At 45.0% G+C, this 27,179-nt stretch overlaps 1 protein-coding gene across 1 annotated transcript in view; it reads right to left on the reverse strand.

The window, feature by feature from the left end:
* Positions 1-1,579: 1,579 nt before the first annotated feature.
* Positions 1,580-27,179, reverse strand: part of HSD17B12 (hydroxysteroid 17-beta dehydrogenase 12) — a 186,993-nt gene continuing 161,393 nt past the window's right edge. Inside the window, exons 9-11 of the mRNA XM_077453521.1 lie at positions 21,288-21,353; positions 10,208-10,357; positions 1,580-6,150 (exon numbers count right to left, since the gene is read on the reverse strand). Of these exons, the coding sequence (XP_077309647.1) occupies positions 6,043-6,150; positions 10,208-10,357; positions 21,288-21,353 (324 nt within the window). The 3' untranslated portion in view covers positions 1,580-6,042. The remainder of the gene's footprint in view (positions 6,151-10,207; positions 10,358-21,287; positions 21,354-27,179) is intronic.

Raw genomic sequence — 27,179 nt, forward strand, 5'->3', positions numbered from 1 at the left:
GCAGAAGCAACAGAGATTCTTACTGGATGCTGTATAGCGGGAAATAAAGCACATGGATGAAACCTAACTTGGTGGATGGCGTTGGCCCTCAGTACCACAGCGTTAACTCCTTCTGTGGCAAAACCAGTGGAAATAAGCAATTAAGGCATCCAGCGCCCTATGTACAAGGGGCAGCTGCCAGTGCTTTGCCCAACTGGCCAACTCACTAAAGCAGTCTTCAGAGACCGGGAAAGCGCTGGGGCAATGTCAGCAGGTCTGGCCCTGGAAATAGCTCAGCAGCTGATGTTTACCAGAATGAAGCCTGGAAAGAGCCTCATGTGGAACCTAGTACTTGAAGGTCACTTAAAGGCTATCCCTTCAACAGCCAGCCAAGCTGGCTCTGGATATGGTACTCCAGAAGTCAGACTTAGCCCTTGTACACACGGTCGGAGATTCTGACAACCAAATCTGTCGGATTTTGTCCGAAACTGTTGCATACACACAGTCGGACGAAGTTGTCGGAAAATCCGATCGTTCAGAAAGTGATGTTATTTCGTTACGACGGGACTATGTTCAGGCTAGTAGCCAATATCTTTGATGTAGGAATTTGATATGAGCATGCGTAGCACTTTGTCCGATCGGAATTCTCTACACCTAATCGGAGTATGTCCGATTATTTTTCGGAAAATATTTCTGGCAAGTTGGAAAATTTGGTCCGACGGATATTCCCGCGGAAACAGTCCGATGCAGACCACACACAGTCGGAATATCCGACAAAACGCTCCGATCGGACACATTCCGTCGGAATCTCCGATCGTGTATACAAGGGCTTAGGATGACCATGCTGCATAGCTTCAGTTCAAGAGACAAAGCTCCAGCAGTGATGTAGAGAAGAGTCCTAATCAAAGAAAAAAAAATGGAAAAATAATGCTAACAAATGTTAGACTTTAACTTAGAGCTAGGGAAAAGACATTCATCCTCCTAGGAAACTAGCAAAAAAAGCTGAGGAATGCTGGTAGTAAGAGAGGTTATCCTGGGTGGGCCTGCAGTTTTTTGTTTGTTTTGTTTTGTTTTTAGGTTTACAAGTAGGTGACGTATAACCCGAGGTTAAAGGCTTCCCATGTCTCTCAATAGACAAGAAGGACTTTTTTTTCAGACATTTTTCTACATTCACCCGCAAATATAAAGGATTATTCCAGTTATAACAGTCAGTTAGAAGCTGGTGTGGTATTACACATCAGATACCAACTTACCTCCAACCCTTGAGGCTTAACCAAGAGATTTACCTTTCACTGGAAAGCGATCAAAACCTCAAAATGTGACTCCAGGTGTGATGTTAGGCATAGTATACATTATCTTCAAAGTGGGACACTTTTCTTATGCCTGCAATGTGCCGGGCTGAATCGCTGAGTATAAATGAGCACTATGCAAGATTTTTTAGTTGAGATTTTGGCCCGTGTACTACTGATGCAAAAATCAGGGCCAAACACCACATGAAGCCACTGATCGGCCACTTACACCTCCAGCACCGTACATACACAAAGCAAACAAATATACAAAGTAAGGTGAGGGAAAAAAAATAATAAAATCACGCCACACGTTTTGCTCAATAAATTTTATTAGTATAAAAACCAACCTCTTCCCACCAGAATGTGTACAAACCCCCCCATACTAAACATATGTGTTTTCTGCCAAATTGTTTAACTTTGAGCATACATTCTGATATATATGAATCATCGATATCAATGTTATTACACCCCTATGAACAAACTCCCATATGTACCACAATGCCAAATATGACTAAAGGAGCATCTGCCATCCTCAGTTGAGCTGCAGGAGGAGGCGTCTAGTCTCAAAGTCATTGTTTGTCCTAGTTTTCCTCTTGTAACAGCTCCAAGCTTCTTTGGCCAACATCACATTGCCTAATATCAAGTGTATGTGTAGGCAAACCGTTTAATATACAGTTGAAAAAAAAAAAAAAAAAAGACCACCACATACACGTGAACCGGTTTACTTGGCAAGAGATTTTTTATTTCTGGTTTTCTAATCCAGACACCCCTGCTGAAAATCACAGCCAAGTCCTGACCAAAGAGTTTTCTTTGCTGTAGTTAAGTATTTAAGGCTCGATTCACACCTAAAACGTCCGCGGAATGCACAGCAACGCTGTCCGTCCCTGTTCTCCGTTTAGGGACGAATCAGGGCAGAATCTTTGCCCAAATTCGGCCCTGAAACAGAGGCAAAGACGCACAGTGTGCTCCGCAGGCGCCCCAGAGATATGTAAACTGGCTCCATAGAGAGATGGTCACAATCTCCTGCTATGGGAATTGGATGGGGGGGGGGGAAACCCCCATCCAATTTGTGCTGGTGTGAACCCAGCCTAAAGGAGGACTAAGCCCTTGTACACACGGTCGGAGATTCCGACAACCAAATCTGTCGGATTTTGTCCGAAACTGTTGTATACACACGGTCGGACGAAGTTGTCGGAAAATCCGACGTGATGACGTTATTTCGTTACGATGGGACTACATTCAGGCTAGTAGCCAATAGCTTTGATGTAGGAATTTGATCTGAGCATGCGTGGCACTTTGTCCGATCGGAATTCTCTACACATGATCGGAGTATGTCCGATCGGAGCATTTTGTCAGAAAATATTTCCGGAAAATTGGGTCCGACGGAAACAGTCCGATGCAGACCACACACAGTCGGAATATCCGACAAAACGCTCCGATCGGACACATTCCGACGGAATCTCCGACCGTGTGTACAAGGGCTAAGGCTTAATGTACACGGGACGTTTTTACAACCTCTCCTGAACGATTTAACTTGACAGATAGTAACCCACGTTTAAAACGTCCGTTTTGCCGCATTTACATGCTGCGTTTAGCCACGTTTGCGATTAGAAGCATTTGAAAATAGGCAAAAATGAAAAAGGCCTGTAAATGAAAAATGTGGCTAAATGCGAGTTACCGCGTTTGGCGTCTGAAACTTTTTTGCCTTCAAAGAAAAGTCTATAAATGCAACTGCCTAAAAATGGCATTGAACGAACCTGTGTACATGTACACATAAGATAACATTGGGATGAGTTCAGGGGCAGTTGAAAAAAGCGTCCAACTGCCTCTGAACGTCCGTTTACCAGCAGCCGTGTACATGAGGCCTAAAGGTCCAAAAAGAAGTCTTCAAAGGAGGATCAATGATGACGTTGTCAAAACCAGACAAGAAAGCGGCTCCAGACACCGACACAAATCACACATCCACCACACACCCATCCAATCCGATGGTTGAATCAAAGAGGCACTAGTGCAAGTGACTGCAGATCAAGTATAACGTGGTTTAACCACAGTTAGCCAATCTATGACTTCAATGGTAGTACAGGGCCAGACATGATGTAAAGTTTATGAGGGACGGATGGCTGTGTCCGCTGAAACAGGGTCAATCAGTGGTGCATTTGCATAGTGCAGCTGCAGGTTAAGGTAAAGGCTAAATGGAGTCTGCGCACCAATATACTGAATGGTAGCCAACCAGCTAACCTGGCTGTGTAAAGCTGGATTGTAAGCGGGTGGACAGGTGCAAATAGGTGCGTGCAATATCTTACTGGGAGGCTGGCTACATGTGGGAGAGTAGGTGTCCTATGGATAGTAAACACAAAGGTCAGTGCGAACCCACTACTCCCCAGCCATGCTGAAGGCTCCTAATGCCTTATGGACAGAATCCACCAGTCCACTCTTGGTTTGTGCCCCTCCATATGTGCTATACCACAGCGTCATTACCCCATGATGTCCATTCCTAGACCAGACCCTGCAGACTCCCTCACCCACATTTACCATCTGCGGACCGACACTACACATCCTTTATTGCTCTGTACACACGGCCAATGACAAAATCCGTCAGATTTTTTTTTCAGACGGATTTTGGCCCAAACTTGTCTTGCATACACACAGTCTTACAAAGTTGTGGGAAAATCCGATCGTTCTGAACGAGGTGATTTAGAACACGTACGACGGGACTATAAATGGGCCAGTAGCCAATAGCTTTCGGCTCGTAATGTATGTAAAGTGCTTTTCAGGTGTTTTTCAGGCGCTTCCCATTGATTTCAAAGGGAAGGGGCGCTTTAGGAGCGGTGTATTCACCACTCCAAAAGCGCTGCAAAGAAGCTGCTTGCAGGACTTTTGTTTGACGCCCTGCCAGCGCAGCTCCTCCGTGTAAAAACACTCAGGCTTTTACATTGGGATTGCAGCTGCGGCTTCTTTCAGGCGCTTTTTTTTAAAGCTAAAGCGCCTGAAAAACACCCCAGTGTGAAAGGGATCTCAGTGTGAAAGCACTCGGGTTTTTACATTGGGATTGCAGTTGCGGCTTCTTTCAAGCTCTTTACAGTCGCTTTTTTTAACGCTAAAGCGCCTGAAAAACACCTGAAAAACGCCCCAGTGTGAAAGGGGTCTTAATTGTACCTATTTACCGGGATGAGGAACCTTATCTATTAAGGACATACCAGACACATCCCTTTTTTATTATTATATACCTTTTTTTCTTTCATGTGTCTAAATAAAATATTCTCTTTAATTATAAATTGTTGTTGATGTCCATATGTATAGCACCCAGAAAGTCCCATCCATTCCCCGTTAGGGGCTCTCCTTCTCTTTTCAAGAATATAAAAAGCCAGATGAGTGTATACAACAGCAAGTAGAAAACAATCAGTAGATATACAGTATTTTCAGTGGTGCTCCAGCGATTTGTGTACTATGTTTAGGGACATGAAAACAAATTCTGTATAATCTCACAGCGTCTGTTCTCCTGGGAAGAGTGCCTTCTTGACGTTAAAGCAGACCTTGCAGTAAAAAAAAACACATGGTCTGCTCAAATTTCCTGGGCCCATTCACACTAGGAACTGCATGTGAATCGCACAGGATCGTGCTGCGTGTTCCTGCAGGATTCACATTTCAGTGCCATTCATTTTTTGAATGGGCTGAAATTACAAACTCCCCAAAAAGCAGCACATGAACCACTTTTGGAAGCAAATTACAACCGGATCACATGGCATATATTTGTACCATGCAATCCGGTGCGGGCAAACACAATCTGCATTTGGGGTTAGTTTTGCACCGACACCCGCTGCAGATCGCAAAGGGCAGTGCTGATTTGAATGTGGTGTGGGAAACCATGTGGTGCGAGTTTCCTGAACAGCATTGTAATGTGAATGGGCCCAGACAAATCTTCTACTGTTAGTAGGTGTACAATGCAGGGCTGGACTGGGACAGAAATTTGGCCCTGGACTTCATCCAGACCGGCCCACTTACATTTTGAGTGTCCCATCAGCACCCCCTTACATCAGAGTGTCCCATCACCAGTCCCCTTACATCAGAGTGTCCCATCACCAGCCCCCTTACATCAGAGTGTCCCATCAGCATCCCCTTACATCAGAGTGTCCCGTCAGCACCCCCTTACAACAGAGTGTCCCATCAGCATCGACTTACATCAGAGTGTCCCATCACCAGCCCCCTTACATCAGAGTGGCCCACTGAGCCATCGGCCCACCGGGAAACTCCCGTTAGTCCCTATGGCCAGTACATGCCTGGTACAATGTACCCATGGGCAAAATGTGATTTCTGTGGACCATTATTAAGCTTGATAAAAGTTATTCTGACCCGAATGAATGTTTTAATTTCAGGTAAAATCACAGTCATGTTAACGAAATGTATCGATATGACCATTTAAGATTTTTTTTTTTTTTTAAACATAACAGAGGCAGCATTTTGAACAAGTAGTAGCAATTATTAGTTATAAGTCCTAATCTGCATGAGCTTACATACGACTGGAAGGGAAATAAAGCAACAGAGCTGAAATGCATAGTTAGTTGAGCTGAAGATAAACTACCTAAAAAAAATAAAAATAAAAATAAAAATAAAGATTGAGATATTCTAAAGCAAAAGATAGAAGCCAAGGAAGTAGAGAGGTTAGGGGACTAATTTTATGGGTCTTCAAATGATCCCTATTCACACTGGAAGCCCTTTCTATATTATGCGATTGGTAGAAGGCAAGGAGCGATCAGGTTATAGAAATACTTTGTTCCTAGTTTTTCTTGGCCCTCTTCAGAAATCGGGCCCGGAGTCCTTTGTTCACATTCATAGCCAGTTTAATTGCGAGGCAGGAGGGAAGCACGGACGCAGTGACCCAACCCTGAGGAAACAGAGAATTAACGTTAGAAGGACATTTTTTCATTAAATTACACTATTTACAGTATCTCACAAAAGTAAGTACACCCCACACATTTGTGTAAATATTTTCTTCTATCTTTTTATGTGACAACACTGAAGAAATGACACTTGGCTACAATGTAAAGTAGTGAGTGTACAGCTTGTATAACAGTGTCAATTTGCTGTCCCCTCAAAATAACTCAACACACAGCCATTAATGTCTAAACCGCTGGCAATAAAAGTGAGTACACCCTTAAGTGAAAATTTCCAAATTGGGCCCAATTAGCCATTTTCCCTCCCCCGATATCATGTGACGTTAGTGTTACCAGGTGTCAGGTGTGAATAGGGAGCAGGTGTGTTAAATTTGGTGTTATCACTCTCTCTCATACTGGTCACCGGAAGTTCAACATGGCACCTCATAGGAAAGAACTCTGAGGATCTGAAAGATTTGTTGCTCTACATAAAGATGACCTAGGCTATAAGATTGCCAAGACCCTGAAACTGATCAGCAGCACAGTGGCCAAGACCATACAGTGGTTTAATAGGACAGGATCCACTCAGAGCAGGCCTCGCCATGGTCCACCAAAGAAGCTGAATGCAAGTGCTCAGCGTTGTATCCAGAGGTTGACTTTGGGAAATGGATGTATGAGTGCTGCCAGCATTGCTGCAGAGGTTGAAGGGGTGGGGGGGTCAGCCTGTCAGTGCTCAGACCATACGCCGCACGCTGCATCAAATTGGTCTGCATGGCTGTAGTCTAAAGATGATGCACAAGAAAGCCTGCAAACAGTTTGCTGAAGACAAGGAAACTAAGGACATGGATTACTGGAACCATGTCCTGTGGTCTGATGAGACCAAGATAAACTTATTTGGTTCAGATGGTGTCAAGCATTTGTGGCGGCAACCAGGTGAGGAGTAAAAAGACAAATGTGTCTTGCCTACAGTCAAGCATGGTGGTGGGAGTGTCATGGTCTGGGGCTGCATGAGTGCTGCCGGCACTGGGGGGGGCTATAGTTCATTGATGGAACCATGAATGCCAACATGTACTGTGACATATTGAAGCAGAGCATGATCCCCTCCCTTCGGAGACTGGGCCGCAGGGCAGTATTCCAACATGATAACAACCCAAAACACACCTCCAAGACAACCACTGCCTTGCTAAAGAAACTGAGAGCAGGGGCGGACTGACCATTGGGCCACTCGGGCACTGCCCGAGGGCCCCAAGCCACTAGGGGGCCCCATCAGGGTTGCCAGCCTCAGTAAAACCAGGGACAGTATGTAAAAATCTGTTTTTTTTTTACATCTGTCTCTGAAATGTCCCTTACCGACATCCTTTTGGTCTAAAAATCCCAAGATTATAGCTGCCCCACCTCTCCAGTCCAGTCTGTGTATACTGTGTGATTGTATACTGTATGTGTATACTACTGTGTGGCCCCATAAATTTGGATTGCCTGGGGGCCCCATAATCTCCTACTGTCCGGGGGCCCCATGAGTTGTCAGTCCACCCCTGACTGAGAGTAAAGGTGATGGACTGGCCAAGCATGTCTCCAGACCTAAACCTTACTGATCTTCTGTGGGGCATTCTCAAACGGAAGGTGGAGGAGCGCAAGGTCTCCAACATCCACCAGCTCTGTGATGTCATCATGGAGGAGGGGAAGAGACTCCAGTGCCAACCTGTGAAGCTCTGGTGACCTCCATGCCCAAGAGGGTTAAGGCAGTGCTGGAAAATAATGATGGCCACGCAAAATATTGACATTTTGGGCACAATTTGGACATTTTCACTTAGGGGTGTACTCATTTTTGTTGTTGGCGGTTTAAACATTAATGGCTGTGTGTTGAGTTATTTTGAGGGGACAGCAAATTGACACTGTTATACAAGCTGTACACTCACTACTTTACATTGTAGACAAGTGTCATTTCTTCAGTGTTGTCACATGAAAAGATACAATAAAATATTTACAAACATGTGAGGGGTGTACTCACTTTTGTGAGATACTGTAATTGTATGCAGAGCGACAATATCCCCTCCAATCATCCGCACTCCAGAATACTACCAATATTCAATTTTAGCTAAACTATTGATTTTTTGGGGGTGGACAATAATATAAATATCTTAAAAAAAAATAATTGAAAAGCTAATTCACATAAGGTTTGGGGGGCGGTATAAAAACGTAGCAGTTTAGTTGCATTTTTAACACCGCCCCGCCCCCCCATATCCCCTAACCTATACACCTTTTAGCTGCAGAGGCAGGGGGGTGCAGACATGTCATGCAAACGATGCTTTGCTTCATGGCCATGGCAGAAAAGGTACTCCACTGTCGCTTTAGGCATGCGTGAAGTCCATTGAACGTGACCAATTCAAGCGAATGGGGCGGCTCTACAAGTGCCTGGCAAACGGATGCAATGCGATACAACAACTCCTCACCACCTGTCCCATAAGTGGTCCCTCGGCAGGTCTCTCGGCTCCTCCCCGCATCAGATAACCCACTGGGAGAAGCCCTCTCCTGGGGGGTTACCTTGCGGGCGTGCTCCCAAATCCAGCATTCGGTGACCATAGATGTCGAATGCGGACTCAGCCCCACCACCCAGCGGCCGCGTCATTGGATTTGATTGACAGCAGTGGGAGCCAATGGCTGTGCTGCTATCAATCTATCCAATCAACAACCGAGAACCCCCTACCTGAGAGACAAGTTTGAGGGTTCAGGTTAGAAAAACGGGGGGGAGGGGGGGGTGCGGTGGCTGGTTGCCGGTCACAAACAGGTGTTTTTTCACCTTAAAGTGGTTGTATAGTCAATTTTGGTACTTTTACCTACAGGAAAGCCTATAATAAGGCTTACCTGTAGGTAAAAAAAATATCTCCTAAACCTGTACGGTTTAGGAGATATTCCCCTCGCAATGCACCGCTGACTGCGGAGTCTCGGCTGAAAGTCCGGCAGACGCCGGACCCTGCCGGGAAGAAATCTCCTGCGCGCATGCGCAGGAGTGACGATATCGCGGCTCCGGCCCCTCACCGCCGGAGCCGCAATACCCGAAAGAAACGCAGAGGGAACATGTCAGCTCCCTTGGCATGGATTGGGCCAGATGTTGGTGCCTCGTTCTAAGGTAAGTATTTCATAATGAGCTAGTATGCTTTTTCCTTTGCAGGTGAGTAAAAAAAAAACTTCAGCGGGTATACAACCGCTTTAATGCATAGGATGCATTGAGGTGAAAAAACACGAACCTTTACAACCCCTTTAAACTTGTCAGATTTTTTTTTTGCCCATGTATCTAAAGATTTCCCTTCACTTCCTGTCCTTTGGACACAAGGGAAATCCCATCTTAATTGCTTTCAGGACAATCGTTCCCACGGGCGGTGGAGCCCTGCGCAGTTGCAGTTTAATAGTGACAGCTGCTATGTGGAAAAGGAACCCCCCGCACGCTGTCACAGGGAGGAGGAGGCTCTGGGGGTGGGAAATGGGTGCTTAGGAACAAGTTACATGTTACACCCTATATACAGGTGTAACATGCCGGGCTGCTAAGGCAGTACAGCTAGTCCTGTTGTACTGGGCCCGGCCCCATCAGCTCAACAGGGGGGGGGGCCCGGGCATCCTTTACAGTTCATTTCTGCAAAAAAACAAACAGGGCTTTCTAAAGTCCTGTAGGAGCAAAGATCTAAGTATGATCAGAAGCTTTGGAGGCTAGAGGAGAGATCTGGGGTCTAATAGACCCCAGATCTCTCCATAAAGAGGACCTGTCATGGCTCATGCTATTACATGTTCAAAGCCGGGACAGAGGGAACGGTTAGAGGTGGAGTAAATGCGGGTCAAAGGGGCCCCAAAAGTTAGGCTGTACAAGGCCCCATGATTTCTAACAGCAGCCCTGGTAGCATGTAACATGTTCCTAAAGGTGAACTTAGCCTTTAAGCAAGCCAGTTCTTCATCCATACAACTTGAGGAAAAGACGCATTCTGTTTTGCCAAAATGTTCCCCCAAAAATTATACAGTTTATATACAGTAAGCACATGAAACAGTAACTAGCAAAGCATACAGTCCACATGAACTCACCATAAGGGCATGGGCCAGGTAGCCGTTGGTTCTGGTCTGTAAGCCCACAGTGTCCAGGGCGGATCTGACGTAATTCTCAGGGCTGGGTTTGTCCCATGTTGGCTTGCGGATTTTGCTCAGTTTTGTTGCCACGAAGAAAGGTAGAACGCTCTGCAGAGAGGGACAGAGGGAACAGAATATAAATCTCCCTCATTTAGTGTCCCCTTCATACACTTATCACTTTATGGAAATGTGAATGCTGACACTTGTGTGGAGGGACGGCCCCGTAAAACCATAGCAAGTGCCCAAAACTAAATTCCTCCTTTATACTTTAGAGCATACCAAAGTGTTTGCCTGAAGTCTTCTTACAAAGCGTAGAACCTTGTTTGATATTTTAAATGTTGACAAGAGCCTTTCTTGTGCTACTGAGGTCTGTTTCCAAAGCAGTCCTGAACCATGTTATATACTTCCTAGACTGCACAGCAGAATGAGGCTTTGAAGTTGAAGTTTAACCTGCTTATATTTTTGCCTTTCCTGCTTCTCCCCCTTCCCCCTCATTAAAAGCAGAACTTCAGTAATTGTTTCATCTTTCCATCTATTAAATCTTCTGCCCTTGTTGTTTTAACTTTGGATAAAAATCTGCCAGTAAATACCTTATACAGCCCACCTCCTGTTTATTGTCTGGTCATTAGTCTAGGCTTATGACATCATGCACAGCTCTCTCTCTCTCACTCTCCTGAGAGTCTGGCAGGAAGGGAGAGGGGTTGAGTCATAGGAGGGTCAATGAGAGCTGCAGAGCTGTGAGGTGTGTGTCTGTGTAAATCCAGGAAGTGAATAGGCAGCAGCTTCAGCTGTCCACAGTTAAAATGGCTGCAGCCAGACTCAGTGGAGGGAGATTTCTGCAGCATATTTGGCAAGTACAGAATCACAATATATATAAAATAATATGCAAAGTGGTTGGAGGAAGCTTCAGAATGGCAAAGATGTTTTTATTACAAATTATGTGAGCAGACCGCAGTTCCTCTTTAAGTTAAACACTTTTTTAAATAAAACCTGTCAGTTTTCATTACATACCTTGTTATAAGCCTAGTACATAAGATTCAAAAATTGTATGCAAAATGCCGCTCTCAAATCGATAATATGATCTTTAGTACACGGCTTTTGAGAGCCGATCATAACAATTTATCCAAAATTATCAGAAGGGGCAAACGAGAACATTTTTTTCTGGTATAGTGCGCTTTTCTTTTAATCAATACAGTTTTCATCCAAAAATACAATACATTACTTACGAATTTGTATTCTGTTGTATGAGAAGTTTTGTAAAATAAAGAGGAGCTCCACCCAAAAGGGGAAGAGCCACTTGTGACAGGTACCTGCTTCCACTTCTGGGTGAGTTTACCAGAAGCTTGGTCCCCCCTCCTCCTTCCACTGCCGCCGGGGCCATTCACAACGCAGGGCTTCACTGCCGGTTTCCCTTAGCCGAGATGGCAGTGGCAGCATCAGAGCCAACTGAAAAATCAGCTTGGGTGAAGACACCGTTGGCACCCTGGACAGGTAAGTGTCCTAATATTAAAAGTCAGCAGCTACAGTCTTTGTAGCTGCTGACTTCATTTTTTTTTTCTGAAGGAGCCTGGAGCTCTGTTTTAAAGCAGAGTTCCACCCGAAAAGTGGAACTTTTGCTTACACGCTCCCCCCTCCGGTTTATTAAAAATCAGCAGCTACAGTATTTTTTTCAGAAGGAGCCTGGAGCTCCATTTTAAAGCAGAGTTCCACCCAAGAGTGGAACTTTTGCTTACATGCTCCCCCCCCCTCCCCATCCGGTGCCACACCTTCCGGGGGGGGGGGGGGGCGGGGGGGGACCTGTGCTTAACAGGTCCCCTTCCCCACTTCCGGAGATGGGGCCGTGGCCCGATCTCCCAGAATCTCGGGCCCCCTCCTCCTTCCCCTGTGCAGTAGGGAACCAGCTGTGAAGCCGGAAGGCTTTACTGCCGGTTTCCCTTACCAGGAATGGCGGCGGCAACTGGGAGTCGATCCAAAGATCAGCTGGGGTGCTGACATCATGGGCTCCCTGGACAGGTAAGTGCCCCAATATTAATATTACAGTATTTGAAGCTGCTGGCTTTTAATTTTTCTCACCCAGGCTGGACCTCCTCTTTAAGTAACCTCTTCATTTCGACTAGCATGCAAAAAATAAAACTAAAACCGGACGATCATTTATCCGATATCCTCATCGTGTGTACCAGGCTTTAGACTCAGTGACATTGTCTCTGTGCTCCTCTGCACAATGCGGCCAGATCATGGCTGGTGGGAGGAGATGGCAGAGTTCTGAAAACATAAGCACCCCGCTTCAGTACTCATCAGCCCTGATATGTAAGCAGTGGGAGGGATCTTGGGAGGAGTTAGTAAAATATAAAACCTTGATGGGTGTCAGTCTGGAGGAGTGGGAGTGCCTAATCAGACTGCATTTGCATGCAGACCAGCCTAGGCCTGCAAGTGATGCTGGGCATCAAGGACAGAAAGAACTGAAAATCCAATAAATAGAAAGGGTGGGGAACAGTTCAATGATGCTGAACATCCTCCAGCCAGGAAAGGAGGTGGGATATATCTGAGTTGCTGCAGTTTCTAATGCACATTGTGAGAAGCTCACAGTGTGCAGTGAAATCAGAGCAAGAAATTTCAGTCCAGTAGAGGAGCCCGTACAATTGTGCAAGAATGAAGGGAAAGTTGGAGTTCAGCTTTAAAAAAATAAAAAATAAAAATTAAAAAAAAGTGGGTGGGGTTCCCAACTTGTTTTTTATAATACATGCAGGGGCGCACTGACCATTCAGCCACTTGGGCACTGCCCGAGGGCCCCAGGCCACTAGTGGGCCCCATCAGGGTTGCCAGCCTCCGTAAAACCAGGGACAGTATGTAAAAATCTGTGTTTTTTTTTACATCTGCCTCTGAAATGTCCCTTACCGACATCTTGTTGGTCTATCTGTGTATACTGTGTGTACATGTATGTGTAACCTATGTGATTGTATACTGTGTGTGTGTTTGTGTATACTGTGTGGCCCCATAATCCCTGATTGCCTGGGGGCCCCATAATCTCCTATTGCCCGGGGGCCCCATGAGTTGTCAGTCCGCCCCTGAATACATGTATGTGTCATAGGAGCACAGTCTATATGAATCCTCTATCAGCAACAGCACAGATGCTTGTAGAATACAGACTTACACAAAAATAGGCCCCTGGGGTCTTCAACTGCAGGCCTTTTGTTCTATAAATGTAAAAACCCGTGAACAGAAACAAAATGTCGTGGACTTCAGTGGCTAAAGAAAGCACTGGCGTGTTTGAGGGGAATGAAAAAGGGTAATTGCGGTTATACTGTGGGTTGCAGTTATGCGTTTTGGTCACAAGATGGCAGTAAAAGGATAAAATATAGTCGAACAATGTTTACAAAGACTGAAAAGGGAGAGGAGTGAGTAATACATTCAGTGGTAATAACAGAATTGGTTACCAAATGTGATCATATTCCTTTAGGTCCGTCCCCCCCCGTTCACACCCGAGTGTGGTGGAATCACGGGCTGAACCATGCAAGTCTGGCTTTGATTCCAGAATCGCAGCAAAATGCTAGACGCGGCTGCGGTGCTATTTCTCAATGGCACCCCAAATGCGGCGTGACAAAATTCACTAATATTGTTGCAAAAAACAAAAACACACAACGCCAAACACGTCTGGCTCAGTGGCAAATTTTGGTACACGAGCTTCCGTGGCACGTTTTTAATGTGGATGGAGGCCCATTTAAAAAGGAATGGTGCAGTTTCAAAAGCACACCACCAAAACGTGTGAAAAAGATAAAAAATAAATAAATAAACACGAAGCTTCAGTGTGTGGCTCTGTGTTGCTCAGGTGTGAACAGGGCCTTCTAGGTATGGGAATTTTATATGGTGTTACATTGTTCCAGCTTGGACTAATGGAAGTATGTACAATATATACCATATGGGACTAATGAGCTGCAAATCACGGAAGTAGACACCGCTACTCTATATAATGGGTCACATGACCTCCATTCTCAGCAGCATTAGAGGCCTGGATAGCTGGTGGTGGAAACTGCAGAGGGGTTTGTCAGCAGAAGGCAGAGAAACAGCAGCACACTGATCTTCCCAGTGAATGGCTGTGTAGAAGGGGGGGAGGATGTTAGGACAAGTCTGATCATTGGAGAAGAGTACACGGAGTTCCCAGCATAGCTAGAGAACTGGCAACACTGTGCTCTCCTGCTTAGTGGGGTCAGTTTTTAATAGGATAACAGAGGGACTGACAGGAACACCAGGGATTTCAAACAAAGGAAGCAATACAAAGAGAACAGGAGACTTTCTCCTAGAAGTACATGGTGCAGCAGGCACATATCAGGAATATGAAACGTTGAGGTAACAAACGCTTCAAGTCTGTAGAAGTCTATACAGAGCTTACAAAGACGTTGTTACCATGTAGAATTAGGGCAAAGTATATGCTCCAGTGTTGGCTGGTTTAGGAGCTTAAAGCTCATCTCCAGGATCTTCCCTCTCCCCAAGATCAGTCCATGCCCTTCATTTCTTTTTCATTGTAAAATGGCTAATTGGATGTATAAACAAGACTTAACTTGCAAGGTGATATCATTAGTAATGACCAAAATCCTTGCTATGGCCGAGTTCAGGATGGAGGATCCTGTGGGGGGGGGGGGAGGGGGGGGGGGCGCAAATCCCTTCTGATGGAGTCCCATGCACCACGCAGAACTGAATATCCCATCAACCTTTAGGGATTGTAGTGATGTCTTTGGATGGTTTGATGACAAAAGACTATGTAGGGGGGGGGGGGGGGCTTTCTTGACCAGCTGCCCTTCATTGGCTTAATATCTTGTCACAGGAGCAACAATGAATAAAACAGACCGGGTTTAGGGTAAGCTATGGAATGGCTATGGAACATATTAGGGATGCACCGATACCATTTTCTTTTTTTTACAAGGAGTACAAGTACCGATACTTTTTTTTTTTTTTTTTTAGCACTCGCCGATATCAATTACCGATACCTACCGCAACTGTTTTGTTTTAACTTCAGCTGTCAGCAATGGTACAAAGCATTGAAATGTTATTTACAAATAAAATAAATTGATTTTTTTTTTTCAATGTGAAATGTGTAAATATATTAATATATGTATGTAAATATATTCACTATCAAAGCAAACAAAAAAAATTTTTTAATTGTTTATCGTTTATAAAATAGATGCAAACAAAAGAAAAAAAAGCAGGAAAATAATAATTAAATAAAGGCGAATAGGGAGTTAATTAAGGCTGATTAGAGTAAATTACCGTATTTATCGGCGTATAACACGCACTTTTTTCCCCTTAAAAGCAGGGGAAAATCGTGGGTGCGTGTTATACGCCGATCCCCCGAAATTCTGAGCCTCTGGGCGGCTTTCAGCCTTCGGCTCTTCAAGGTGACTTTCGGCCGCTCTCGGCAGCTTTCGCCCGCCTTCGCTCTTCTCGGCGGCCGAAAGCTGCCGAGAATGGCCGAAGGCGGCCGAAAGCTGGCGAGAAGAGCCGAAGGCGCCGGAGGCCCGCCGAGAACTACCGCGGCATTTAAAAAAAAACAAAAAACAAATAGCAAATAAAATAGACAAGGCTGCAATGGGGGACAAGGCTGCAATGGTGGACAAGGCTGTAATGGTGGACAAGGCTGCAATGGTGGACAAGGCTGCAATGGTGGACAAGGCTGCAATGGTGGACAAGGCTGCAATGGTGGACAAGGCTGCAATGGTGGACAAGGCTGTATAAGGCTGCAATGGTGGACAAGGCTGTATAAGGCTGCAATGGTGGACAAGGCTGTATAAGGCTGCAATGGTGGACAAGGCTGCAATGGTGGACAAGGCTGCAATGGTGGACAAGGCTGCAATGGTGGACAAGGCTGCAATGGTGGACAAGGCTGCAATGGTGGACAAGGCTGCAATGGTGGACAAGGCTGCAATGGTGGACAAGGCTGCAATGGTGGACAAGGCTGCAATGGTGGACAAGGCTGCAATGGTGGACAAGGCTGCAGATGACACTGATGGGCATATAAAAGTACGGTTTTTTTTCCCCCCTTAAACTTCCCTCCTAAAAGTTTTTTTCCTTTAAATTCCCTCCTATACTTGGGGTGCGTGTTATATGCCGGCGCGTGTTATACGCCGATAAATACGGTAAAGGTTAATAAGGGGTTAAACAGAGGAACATTTGTTCATCCATTTGATCTGCAGATGAAGAAACAGAAATATACAAAAAGAAACAATGTTTCTTTTTATTTTAGTGTTTCAGGGCTGAGCAATGTTGTTAATAAACATTGCTGGTGATGCGTCGCATACTGTCCTCCGATAGTGTTTTTTCTGACAGCTCCAATTACCGGAATTCTGGGGAGAACCACTGACAGCTCAAAGAACTGAGCCTGAAATTATCGGTTTCAGGTATCGTGCATTTGCACGAGTACCAATACTTGTGCAAATACTCGGTATCGGCATACTCAGTATCGGCATATACTAGTATTGATGCAACCCTCGAACATATACTTGTAGATTTATTGCTTTGCTTGGAGTTCAGATTTAAACACGAGAATGAAGTTATGAGCCGTCCCACTATGTGACCAGTATTTGGGCCTAGTGTGATTGGCCACCCAATCTATCAGATTTCGTTGGACACCCTGTGCAAGCATCTCTAGGCCACTAAAGCTTTGGGATTAGAAGTCAAGAGGTGAGGTTTAGCAATGGGGAGGAAAAGGGTTGAACCCAAAGTTTGGTAAAAGTCAGGTGTGTGTGTGTGTGTGTGTGTGTGTGTGTGTGTGTGTGTGTGTGTGTGTGTGTTGCTCCTGGGATCTAGGACAGTGATGGCGAACCTCGGCATCCCAGATATTTTGGAACTACATACCCCATGATGCTCACCTACACTGCAGAGTACATGAGAATCGGGGAAAATTTAGTTCCAAAACATCTGGGGTGCCAAGGTTCACCATCACTGATCTAGGGGATCCCCAGACACACAGCCAAGTGGAACAGGCTTTCAAGTATTATAAGGTCGGCCCTCAAGCATGTTCAGTTCATCAAATCTGGCCCTCTTTGAAAAAAGTTTGGACACCCCTGTTTTAGGACCTGGACCTATCAAAGGCCAATCAAAGTCCAGGTCCTAAAACAGGGGTGTCCAAACTTTTTTCAAAGAGGGCCAGATTTGATGAACTGAACATGCTCGAGGGCCGACCATTTTGCCTGACATTCTTTGAACCATTAAAGTTCGGTCTAAGTGTGTTCGGCCGAGCACTAATACACTACCCAACAAGAATTCTCTTGCCTTTGTGGCTGTGTGTGGTGAAGAGATGAACTCAAGTGTATTATTTGGATACACCGTATTTTTTGGGGTATAACACGCACCTTCACTTTAAGAGGGAAGCTTCAGGAAAAAAAATACAAAATTTTAAATAAAGAACTGAAGCAAAATAAGGGTCAGTGCCCATCTGCAGACCCACAATTGCCAGGAACGCAGCGCCCACCATTGCCAGGAACGCAGCGCCCACCATTGCCAGGAACGCAGCGCCCACCATTGCTAGAATTGCAGTGCCCACCATTGCCAGGAACGTACCCACCATTGCCACGAATGCAGCCCCACCATTGCTAGAAATTCACTCACCATTGCCAGGAATGCAGCCCCACCATTGCTAGGAATGCAGCGCCCACCATTGCTAGGAATGCAGCCCCACCATTGCTAGGAATGCAGCGCCCACCATTGCTAGGAATGCAGTGCCCACCATTGCCAGGAATGTACCCACCATTGCCAGGAATGTACCCACCATTGCCAGGAATGCAGCCCCACCATTGCTAGAAATTCACTCACCATTGCACGGAATGCAGCCCCACCATTGCCGGGAATGCACCCACCATTGCCGGGAATGCAGCCCCACCATTGCCGGGAATGCACCCACCATTGCCGGGAATGCACCCACCATTGCCGGGAATGCAGCCCCACCATTGCCAGGAATGCAGCCCCACCATTGCCAGGAATGCAGCCACCATTTCCAGGAATGCAGCCACCATTTCCAGGAATGCAGCCACCATTGCCAGGAATGCAGCCACCATTGCCAGGAATTCACCCCCAATTGCTAGGAATGCAGCCACCATTGCCAGGAATTCACTCACCATTGCCAGGAATACAGCCCCACAATTGCAATTGCCAGGAATGCAGCCACCATTACCATCAGTGCAGCCATGGAGGGCAGGACGAGCGCCAAAGACATCTTACAGGAGAATTTCCTGTTTACACAACGGCCCCTTTAAGAGAAAGTCCCGCCTCCTCTGATGGACAGAACAGTCGTCCAATGGCAGAGATGGGACTTCCTATACACAGGAAATTCTCAGCCTGTGTGCACGGCACTCGTCCTGCCTCTTCCCTCCAAGGCAGCTGGACTATATATCTTTTGTGACCACGGCGCTGGGAGATCGCCGGGGGCCACAAAAGATGTACATGTTTAAATAACCAGGCGGGCCGTTCAAAACCGGACCGCGGGCCGCGATTGGCCCGCGGGCCGGACTTTGGACATGCCTGTCCTAAAACATGGCAAGGCTTACAATACTGCTAAAAGCCAGGCAATCATACCTACTTCTCTGCATAATAATCTTCAAAACAAGGCAGCCTACACCGTACATTGAGCCTTGACTTTTGTCCACGTCAACACTAAACGCCACCCTCCTCCTTGCTCTGCCCAAGCCATTTTTTTCACATTTCTTTTTTAAGAAAATAAGACAGTTTCCAAGGATCCATCAGTATCTGATTTCCAGTACAGTAACCTATGTCTGAGAAGTATAATGAATAAACCAATATGATCAGATATTTAAATAGTCCTATCCCTAAAAAGGAGCAGGGGGAACACAATCCTGCAGGTATCAACCTGATGTGCCACAGAGACACCCCGACTAGGAAACCCCCGGCATGGGGCAACCACCTGGGGGACCCCCAACGTGCTGGAAAACTGCTAAATTTTTAATGGGAGTGGGAAGTAAAGAAAGAAGAGCTAAAGAAGGAAAGGGGTGAGTGAGGAGAAAAAGAGGAGAGATTACCAAAAAAAATAAAAAAAGGGGGGGGGGGTTGGGGTTGGAGAGAAGGAAGGGAAGTTTTGAGGAGCCAGCTGGCCACAGAGGACAAAGTGGGTTTATCTCCACCCATTAACCATTAGGACCTACATCCAAGAGAGCCTTAACGTCCTCTGTGCAGATAAACATGCTCCATAGGGTCCAGGTTTTCGCGTAGACCTCTCATTTTTGCTGAGTCATCAACGCCAGATCTTCCTGCCCTAGCCAATCCCATACCTAAACCTCTACTGGCCAAACAATTTCAAACTTCTGAATGGTTGAGTTGAGGAGTGACAGAACAGTCAGCGTCTATAGGGGCTCCACAGGAACACATGAATGTCTTTGAAGACTGACTTCTGTTGAAGATGGCACTAAAAACCCAGCCTCTCTCCTTGTGCCAAACCCACTTAAGCCATTTAACAAAAACATACCTAAACCTCTACTGGTTATGGATGTTCTGGTATTGAACAAGGAATAGTTGGGGTGATGCCAAAGAGACAGTCAGGGTCTGTAGGGGCTCCACAGGGATACAGGGATGTCATTGTTACATAGTTACATAGTTAGTAAGGTTGAATAAAGACACCAGTCCATCCAGTTCAACCTGAGTGAGTGTCTACAATTATCCCTATCCCTGTACATTGCACACTCACATCAGTCCCTACCCTCAAGGAGCCCACAATCAAAGGTCCCCATTCATATACTAGGGCCAATTTTGGACAGAAGCCAATTAACCTACCTGCATGTCTTTGGAGTGTGGGAGGAAACCTGAGTACCCGGAGGAAACCCACGCAGGCACAGGAAGAACATGCAAACTCCAGGCAGGTAGTGTCGTGGGTGGGATTTGAACCAGCGACCCTTCTTACTGCTAGGTGAGAGTGCTAACCATTACACCACTGTGCTGCCCTTATATGTCTATAAGGACTGACCTATATACACAAGAAAACTCTAAACCCCACCCCTCTCCTTGTGACAAGCCATTTAACAATCATATACCTAAACCTCTGGTATTGGACCGTTGAATGGTGGAGGTGAGGCCTGATAGAAAGTCTGGGCCTGCGGGGGCTCCGTAGGGACACAAGGATGTTTCTGAAGACTGACGTGTTGAAGTCAGCACTAAGCCCCACCCAGACCATTTACCCCACCCAGGGGTTCTGGTACTGGACCACTGAATGACTGGGGTGAGGCCTGACAGCCATCAGGATCTGTAGGGGGCTCAACTCAAACACAAGGACAAGACATGAATGTTGACGTCCGCACTAACAAGTCAGCACTAACTAGCCATTTAAGGATTACATATCCAAAGATCTACTGGCCACTGAGGTTCTGGTAATGCACCGTTGGGGTGAGGCCTCAAAAAACAGTCAGGGTCCTGCAGGGGTTCCACAGATATCTCTTTGTAACAGCCTGCAGACGCCACAAGGTGGCGTCATCTTAGCCAATTATTGGGACCCGACTCTTTAAAAGGTGCCAAGAGCCAAATATCGACTCCCAGCTGCTACATGACAAATGTTGAAAAATATTTTGTCATAAAAATCTGCCTCGGTTCCTTATTGTCAAGAAGCAAACAGAGATTCACTGCTACAATTGGATCTGTCAGGAAAAAAAAAAAAAAAAAAAAGGAAGGTGGGGGATTTAATGTGTTCTGGTAGGAATCCCTCATAGGAGGCACAAAATACCATTCTTATGAAAGGGTTACCGCTGAAAGATCACCGACAACACATCAGCGCGATTCTGCGGTAATCTCTTTTCTTGGAAGATTTTTCTTTTTTTTTTTTTTTTTTTTTTAAACCAAGGGAAAAAAAAAAAAAAACCCAGCAAGTGGAATAAAATTAAAAAGAAAAAAAAAATGTAATACAAGAGACCAACTAAGAGACTGAACGGTGAGGACGTCACACCCTCCTGAGTGGGAGAGAGAACGTGAGCTCCTTGTTGCCAAGACAGCTGCTGTTGCCATGGAAACCACACAATAACAAGGATCCTCGGCAACGACGTAGAAAACTCACCTGCACCGTGATCCCCTTATTCCGATATTCTGCATGCAGACCCCGGGAGAAGAAATCCACAAACGCCTGGCAGAGGGGAGGAAAAAAAAAAGGGGGATCATTTAATGATAATTATCAGGTGAAAACATAAGGTTTTCTTATAATTAATTACAAATATAACAGATAAACGATAAAAGAAATGTTTCTTCTAAAATATGCACTATATGGCCAAATATATGTGGTCACCACCCCTGATGATTGCATTCAGATGAAGGACACCACCCCTAATGATTGCATTCAGGTAAAGGACAGCACCCCTAATGATTGCATTCAGGTAAAGGACAGCACCCCTAATGATTGCATTCAGGTGAAGGACAGCACCCCTAATGATTGTATTCAGGTGAAGGACAGCACCCCTAATGATTGCATTCAGGTGAAGGACAGCACCCCTAATGATTGCATTCAGGTGAAGGACACCACCCCTAATGATTGCATTCAGGTGAAGGACAGCACCCCTAATGATTGCATTCAGGTGAAGGACAGCACCCCTAATGATTGCATTCAGGTGAAGGACAGCACCCCTAATGATTGCATTCAGGTGAAGGACAGCACCCCTAATGATTGAATTCAGGTGAAGGACAGCACCCCTAATGATTGAATTCAGATGAAGGACACCACCCCTAATGATTGCATTCAGATGAAGGACAGCACCCCTAATGATTGCATTCAGGTGAAGGACACCACCCCTAATGATTGTATTCAGATGAAGGACACCACCCCTAATGATTGCATTCAGGTGAAGGACAGCACTGCTAATGATTGCATCCAGATGCCTCCAGTGAAGGGTACTGGTTAAGACCTGGTTCACACCAATGCAGGTTGCAGTTTGCATATTCCAGGTGCATTTTGCATTTTTCAATACATGTTTTTGATCCACTGAAGTCTTTGGAACAAAAAAAAAACTGAAAAGTCCCTGACCCTTTCCGTAAAATGCACAGATGTGAACATGACCCATGGGAAACCATGTTAAATGGACTGTAGTGTGCGTTTACGAAACTGAAAAAGCACTAAAAATTGCATAGGCACTCCCATTCATGTCAATCGGGACACAGTGGCTGCTCCCAATTTGAAATCCGAACGGACGCACAGCCCTGAACACAGACTGTGTGCTCGGAACTGTGCACCCACACCAATGGTAAATTGGGAGTAGCGACTGTGTCTGTGCAGCTGCTGTGTCCCAATGAACATTAATGATACTGCCCACATGGGGATGCACAAAACACCTGTGCTTTCTCATGAGCAGAAACGCAGCCCCTTGCACGGGCGTACACTGTAGTACGACTGTGTGAAGGAGGCCTTATTAATGTTGCAGCATACAAAAACATTTTTGGGAAATTGTGCACTCGCGGTAACAGTTTTGGGATGACTGTGTCCCTGAGCACAAAGCCAGTAGATTTACTGCTACAGGGCGGCCCCCCTGTGCAGAATCACATATACACACACACACACACATATACATATACATATATATATATATATATATATATATGTGTGTGATTCTGCACTTCTGCCTACAGGGGGTGCGTGTGCGCTGCCGGGGGGGGGGGGGGTGCTTCTGCTGTATTTATTCAAAGCAGAAGCTGATCTGCAGGTGCTGGATGTCCACCAGCACCCGCCAATCGTCAGGCAGAGACACAGAACGGAGCTCTGCCCATGTATACAATGCAGAGCTGCAGCCGGTCAGTGGGGATGTGCTGGCTTTTCTGTCCCTGCGAAGCAGGGAATAAAATCCAGCAATTCATTACTGAAAGCAGCACACAAACACTGGTTGGGCACACATTTAACCCTTTGATCACCCTAAATGCAAACTCCTTCCCAGCCAATGTCATTAGTACAGTGACGGTGCATATTTTTAGCCCTGATCATTGTGTTAGAGATGTAGCAGAATACATATTGGCCTAAACTACCTATTTGTATCACATTCTCATTAGTCCATTTCTACCTATTGGTCAGTACATTATTTATACATTTTTATTTTATTTTATTCTATAGGAACTTTCATGGTAGCATCAGCTCCTGATGAGTGGGGAGACACCCACGAAACGCGTCGAGCTTTGTAATTTGATGTCCTAGACACATTGTATACGGAACCATATCTACCAGTTCTTGATCAATTATTATATATTGAATTTTGTTTTACATCTATTGGATGCATTTTTACCTTGTGGATATATCTGTTGATGTCGGGCATGCTGTCATAGGCATCATTATGCCACATTACCCTATTAATTTAATTATTATTATTATGTGCAGCCAAATGTGGATACTATATATCATGTTTTTACTGTATTGATGTCTATATATATTATGAGTTTGATTTATTTATAACAAATAGTTTTTTATCGAATAATGATTAAAATAAGCAAACATGTTAAAATTCTCTTTTACTATCCAAGTGCTTCATTTAAAGTCCCACTTCCCCTTTTTTTGTACGTATCGATTACCAGGATGGAGGTACTTAATTGTGCTTCATTTAAAGTCCCAAAATTCCCCCCTCTTTGCATATACATATTGTTTTTATTGGATATGTTTTATAGCAGATAGTAAAAAAAAAAAAAAAAAAAGATTATATAATAAAATGTATATATATATATATATATATATATATATATATATATATATATATATATATATATATATATTTTTTTTTTTAAATTATTATTATTATATAATATTCTAATATAATTTTTTTTTTTACTAGCCACTATAAAACAAACATTTAAATTTTTTTTTTAAATTGTCGGTCTTTTTTGTTTATAGCGCAAAACACAAAAATAAAACGCAGTGGTGATCAAATACCACCAAAAAAAAAGTTCTGTTTTTGGGGGAAAAAAAATTACAAATTTTATTTGGGTACAGCCTTGCATGAACGCACAATTGTAAGTTAAAGTAACGCAATGTTGTATCGTGAAAAATGGCCTGGTCATGAAAGGGGTAAATCTTCCGGAGGTAAAGTTGTTTGGAGGAACTGGAGAGATCTGCACAGAGCCCTGACCTCAACACTACTGACCACCTTTGAGATGAACTGGAAACCCCCGATTATGAGCCATGGTTTCCCAACCAACATCAGGACCTGACCTCACAAATGTTTTAATGTCTGAATTTTGACCATATAGTCCGATTCTCCGTCTTCATTCGCTGTAACCAATTAGCCTCGGTCTGTGATGTCTCAAGCTGAAAAGGTACAGCAAAGAAAAATCACAGGCAGAGTGTAAAATCAATTAATGAACAGCTAGAGCTACAGTGCATCCGGAAAGTTTACACACAGCTTCATTTTTTCCACATTTTGTTATGTTACAGCCTTATTCCAAAACGGATAAAATTCATTATTTTCCTCACAATTCTACAAACCATCCCCCATAAAACATGAAAGAAGTTTGTTTGAAATCTTTGAAAATGTAATTAAAAATAAAAACACAAAAAAAAATTCCCATGTACATAAGAATTCACAGCCTTTACCACGACACTCGGAATTGATCTCAGGTGCCTCCTGTTTCCACTGATCATCCTTGAGATGTTTCTACAACTTGATTGGAGTCACCTGTGGTCATTTCAGTTGATTGGACATGATTTGGAAAGGAACACACCTGTCTATAGAAGGTCCCACAGGTAACAGTGCATGTCAGAGCACAAACCAAGCCATGAAGTCCAAGGAATTGTCTGTAGACCTCCGAGACAGGATTGTATGGAGGCACAGATCTGGGGAAGGGTACAGAAACATTTCTGCAGCACTAAAGGTCTCAATGAGCACAGTGGCCTCCATCATCTGTAAATGGAAGAAGTTTGGAACCACCGGGACTCTTCCTAGAGCGGGTCGCCTGACCAAACTGAGCGATTGGGGGAGAAAGGCCTTAGTCAGAGAGGTGACCAAGAACCCGATGGTCACTCTGACAGAGCTCCAGTGTTTCTCTGTGGAGAGAGGAGAACCTTCCAGAAGAACAATCATATCTGCAGCGCTCCACCAATCAGGCCTGTATGGTAGAGTGGACAGACGGAAGCCACTCCTCAGTAAAAGGCACATGACAGTCCGCCTGAAGTTTGCCAAAAGGCATCTGAGGAACTCTCAGACCATGAGAAACAAAATGCTCTGGTCTGATGCAACAAAGATTGCACCGTTTGGCCTGAATGGCGAGCGTCTGGAGGAAACCAGGCGCCGCTCATCACCTGGCCAATACCATCCCTACCGTGAAGCATGGTGGTGGCAGCATCATGCGGTGGGGATGTTTTTCAGTGGCAGGAACTGGGATACTAGTCAGGATCGAGGGAAAGATGACTGCAGCAATGTACAGAGACATCCTTGATGAAAACCTGCTCCAGAGCACTCTGGACCTCAGACTGGGGCGAAGGATCATCTTCCAACAGGACAAAGACCCTAAGCCAACAATAACAAAGAAGTTGCTACGGGACAACTCTGTGAATGTCCTCGAGTGGCCCAGCCAGAGCCCAGACTTGAACCCGATTGAACATCTCTGGAGAGATCTGAAAATGGCTGAACACCCACACTCCCCATCCAACCTGATGGAGCTTGGGAGGTCCTGCAAAGAAGAAAGGAAGAAAACTGTCCAAAAATAGGTGTGCCAAGCTTGTAGCATCATACTCAAAAAGACTTGAGGCTGTAAAGGGTGCCAAAGACGCTTCACCAAAGTATTGAGCAAAGGCTGTGACTACTTATGTACATTGGATTTTTTTAGTTTTTTATTTTTAAGAAATTTGCAAAGATTTCAAACAAACTTCTGTCACATTGCCATTATGGGGTATTGTTTGTAGAATTTTGTGGAAAATAATGAATTTAATCTATTTTGTGGAAAAAGTGAAGTCCTGTGAATGTACTATATAACACTGGAACGATGCTAATGTCCGAAAAGATCTCATTTAATTCCAGTCAGAATTAAAGTTGAACTTCAGCCCGCAAAATACTCACTTCCAGCCACACAACTTTTGGACCACTGACCTCCGCGGACCTCTTCACCCCGGGTCTCTTTCAGGTGCAGGGCTTTTGGACTTTAAGCCCTTGTACACACGGTCGGACATTCCGACAACAAAATCCGTCAGATTTTTTCCGACGGATTTTGTCCGAAACGGGTGTTGCATACACACGGTCGGACAAAGTTGACAGAAAATCCGATCGTTCAGAACGTGATGATGTTATTTAGTTACGGCGGGACTACGTTCAGGCTAGTAGACAATAGCTTTGGTCTAGGAATTTGATCTGAGCATGCGTGGCACTTTGTCCGATCGGAATTCTCTACAAACGATCGGACGAAAACCTATCAGATCATGTTGTCAGAAAATTTTTATATCCAGCTCTCAAACTTTGTTGGTTGGACATTGCGACGGAAAAAGTCAGACGAAGCCCACACGCGGTCCGATTATCCGAAAACAAGGTCCGATCGGACATTTTCCATCAGAATGTCCGACCGTGTGTACAAGGGCTTAGATTGGCCAGCCAGGATACCATGGCTCTTGTGCATTTGCATGGTAGTTATTCATCCTGGCCAGGGCCGTTTTTAAAGGCAGGGCAAAAGGGGCAGCTGCCCTGGGCCCTGTCATTGTTGTGGGGCCCAAAGCAGCTGCCTCATACTTGCCAACTATCCCAGTTTAAATTGCCTTGTCCCTTGAAGTTTTAGTCCTGTGCTGTGTCCCGATATCTCACTGTGAAGTGCTGCTACTAATGCTGCCCAGTTCTGCCCTATTGTTGTATACAGATGACTCACCTGCAGACCCTGTGTTTACATGTAAATTACCGGCATTCATATGTAAATATGGGATATCATGCCCCCCCCCGAGGTCATATCCACAGTAATCTCTAGCAACCAATCAACAAGCAGAAATCATGTGCTGTAAGCTCTAGCA

Source organism: Lithobates pipiens, unplaced genomic scaffold (assembly GCF_037356315.1).
Source record: "Lithobates pipiens isolate NorthernLeopardFrog02 unplaced genomic scaffold, aLitPip1_a1.2 Scaffold_24, whole genome shotgun sequence".
Classification (NCBI taxonomy): domain Eukaryota; kingdom Metazoa; phylum Chordata; class Amphibia; order Anura; family Ranidae; genus Lithobates; species Lithobates pipiens.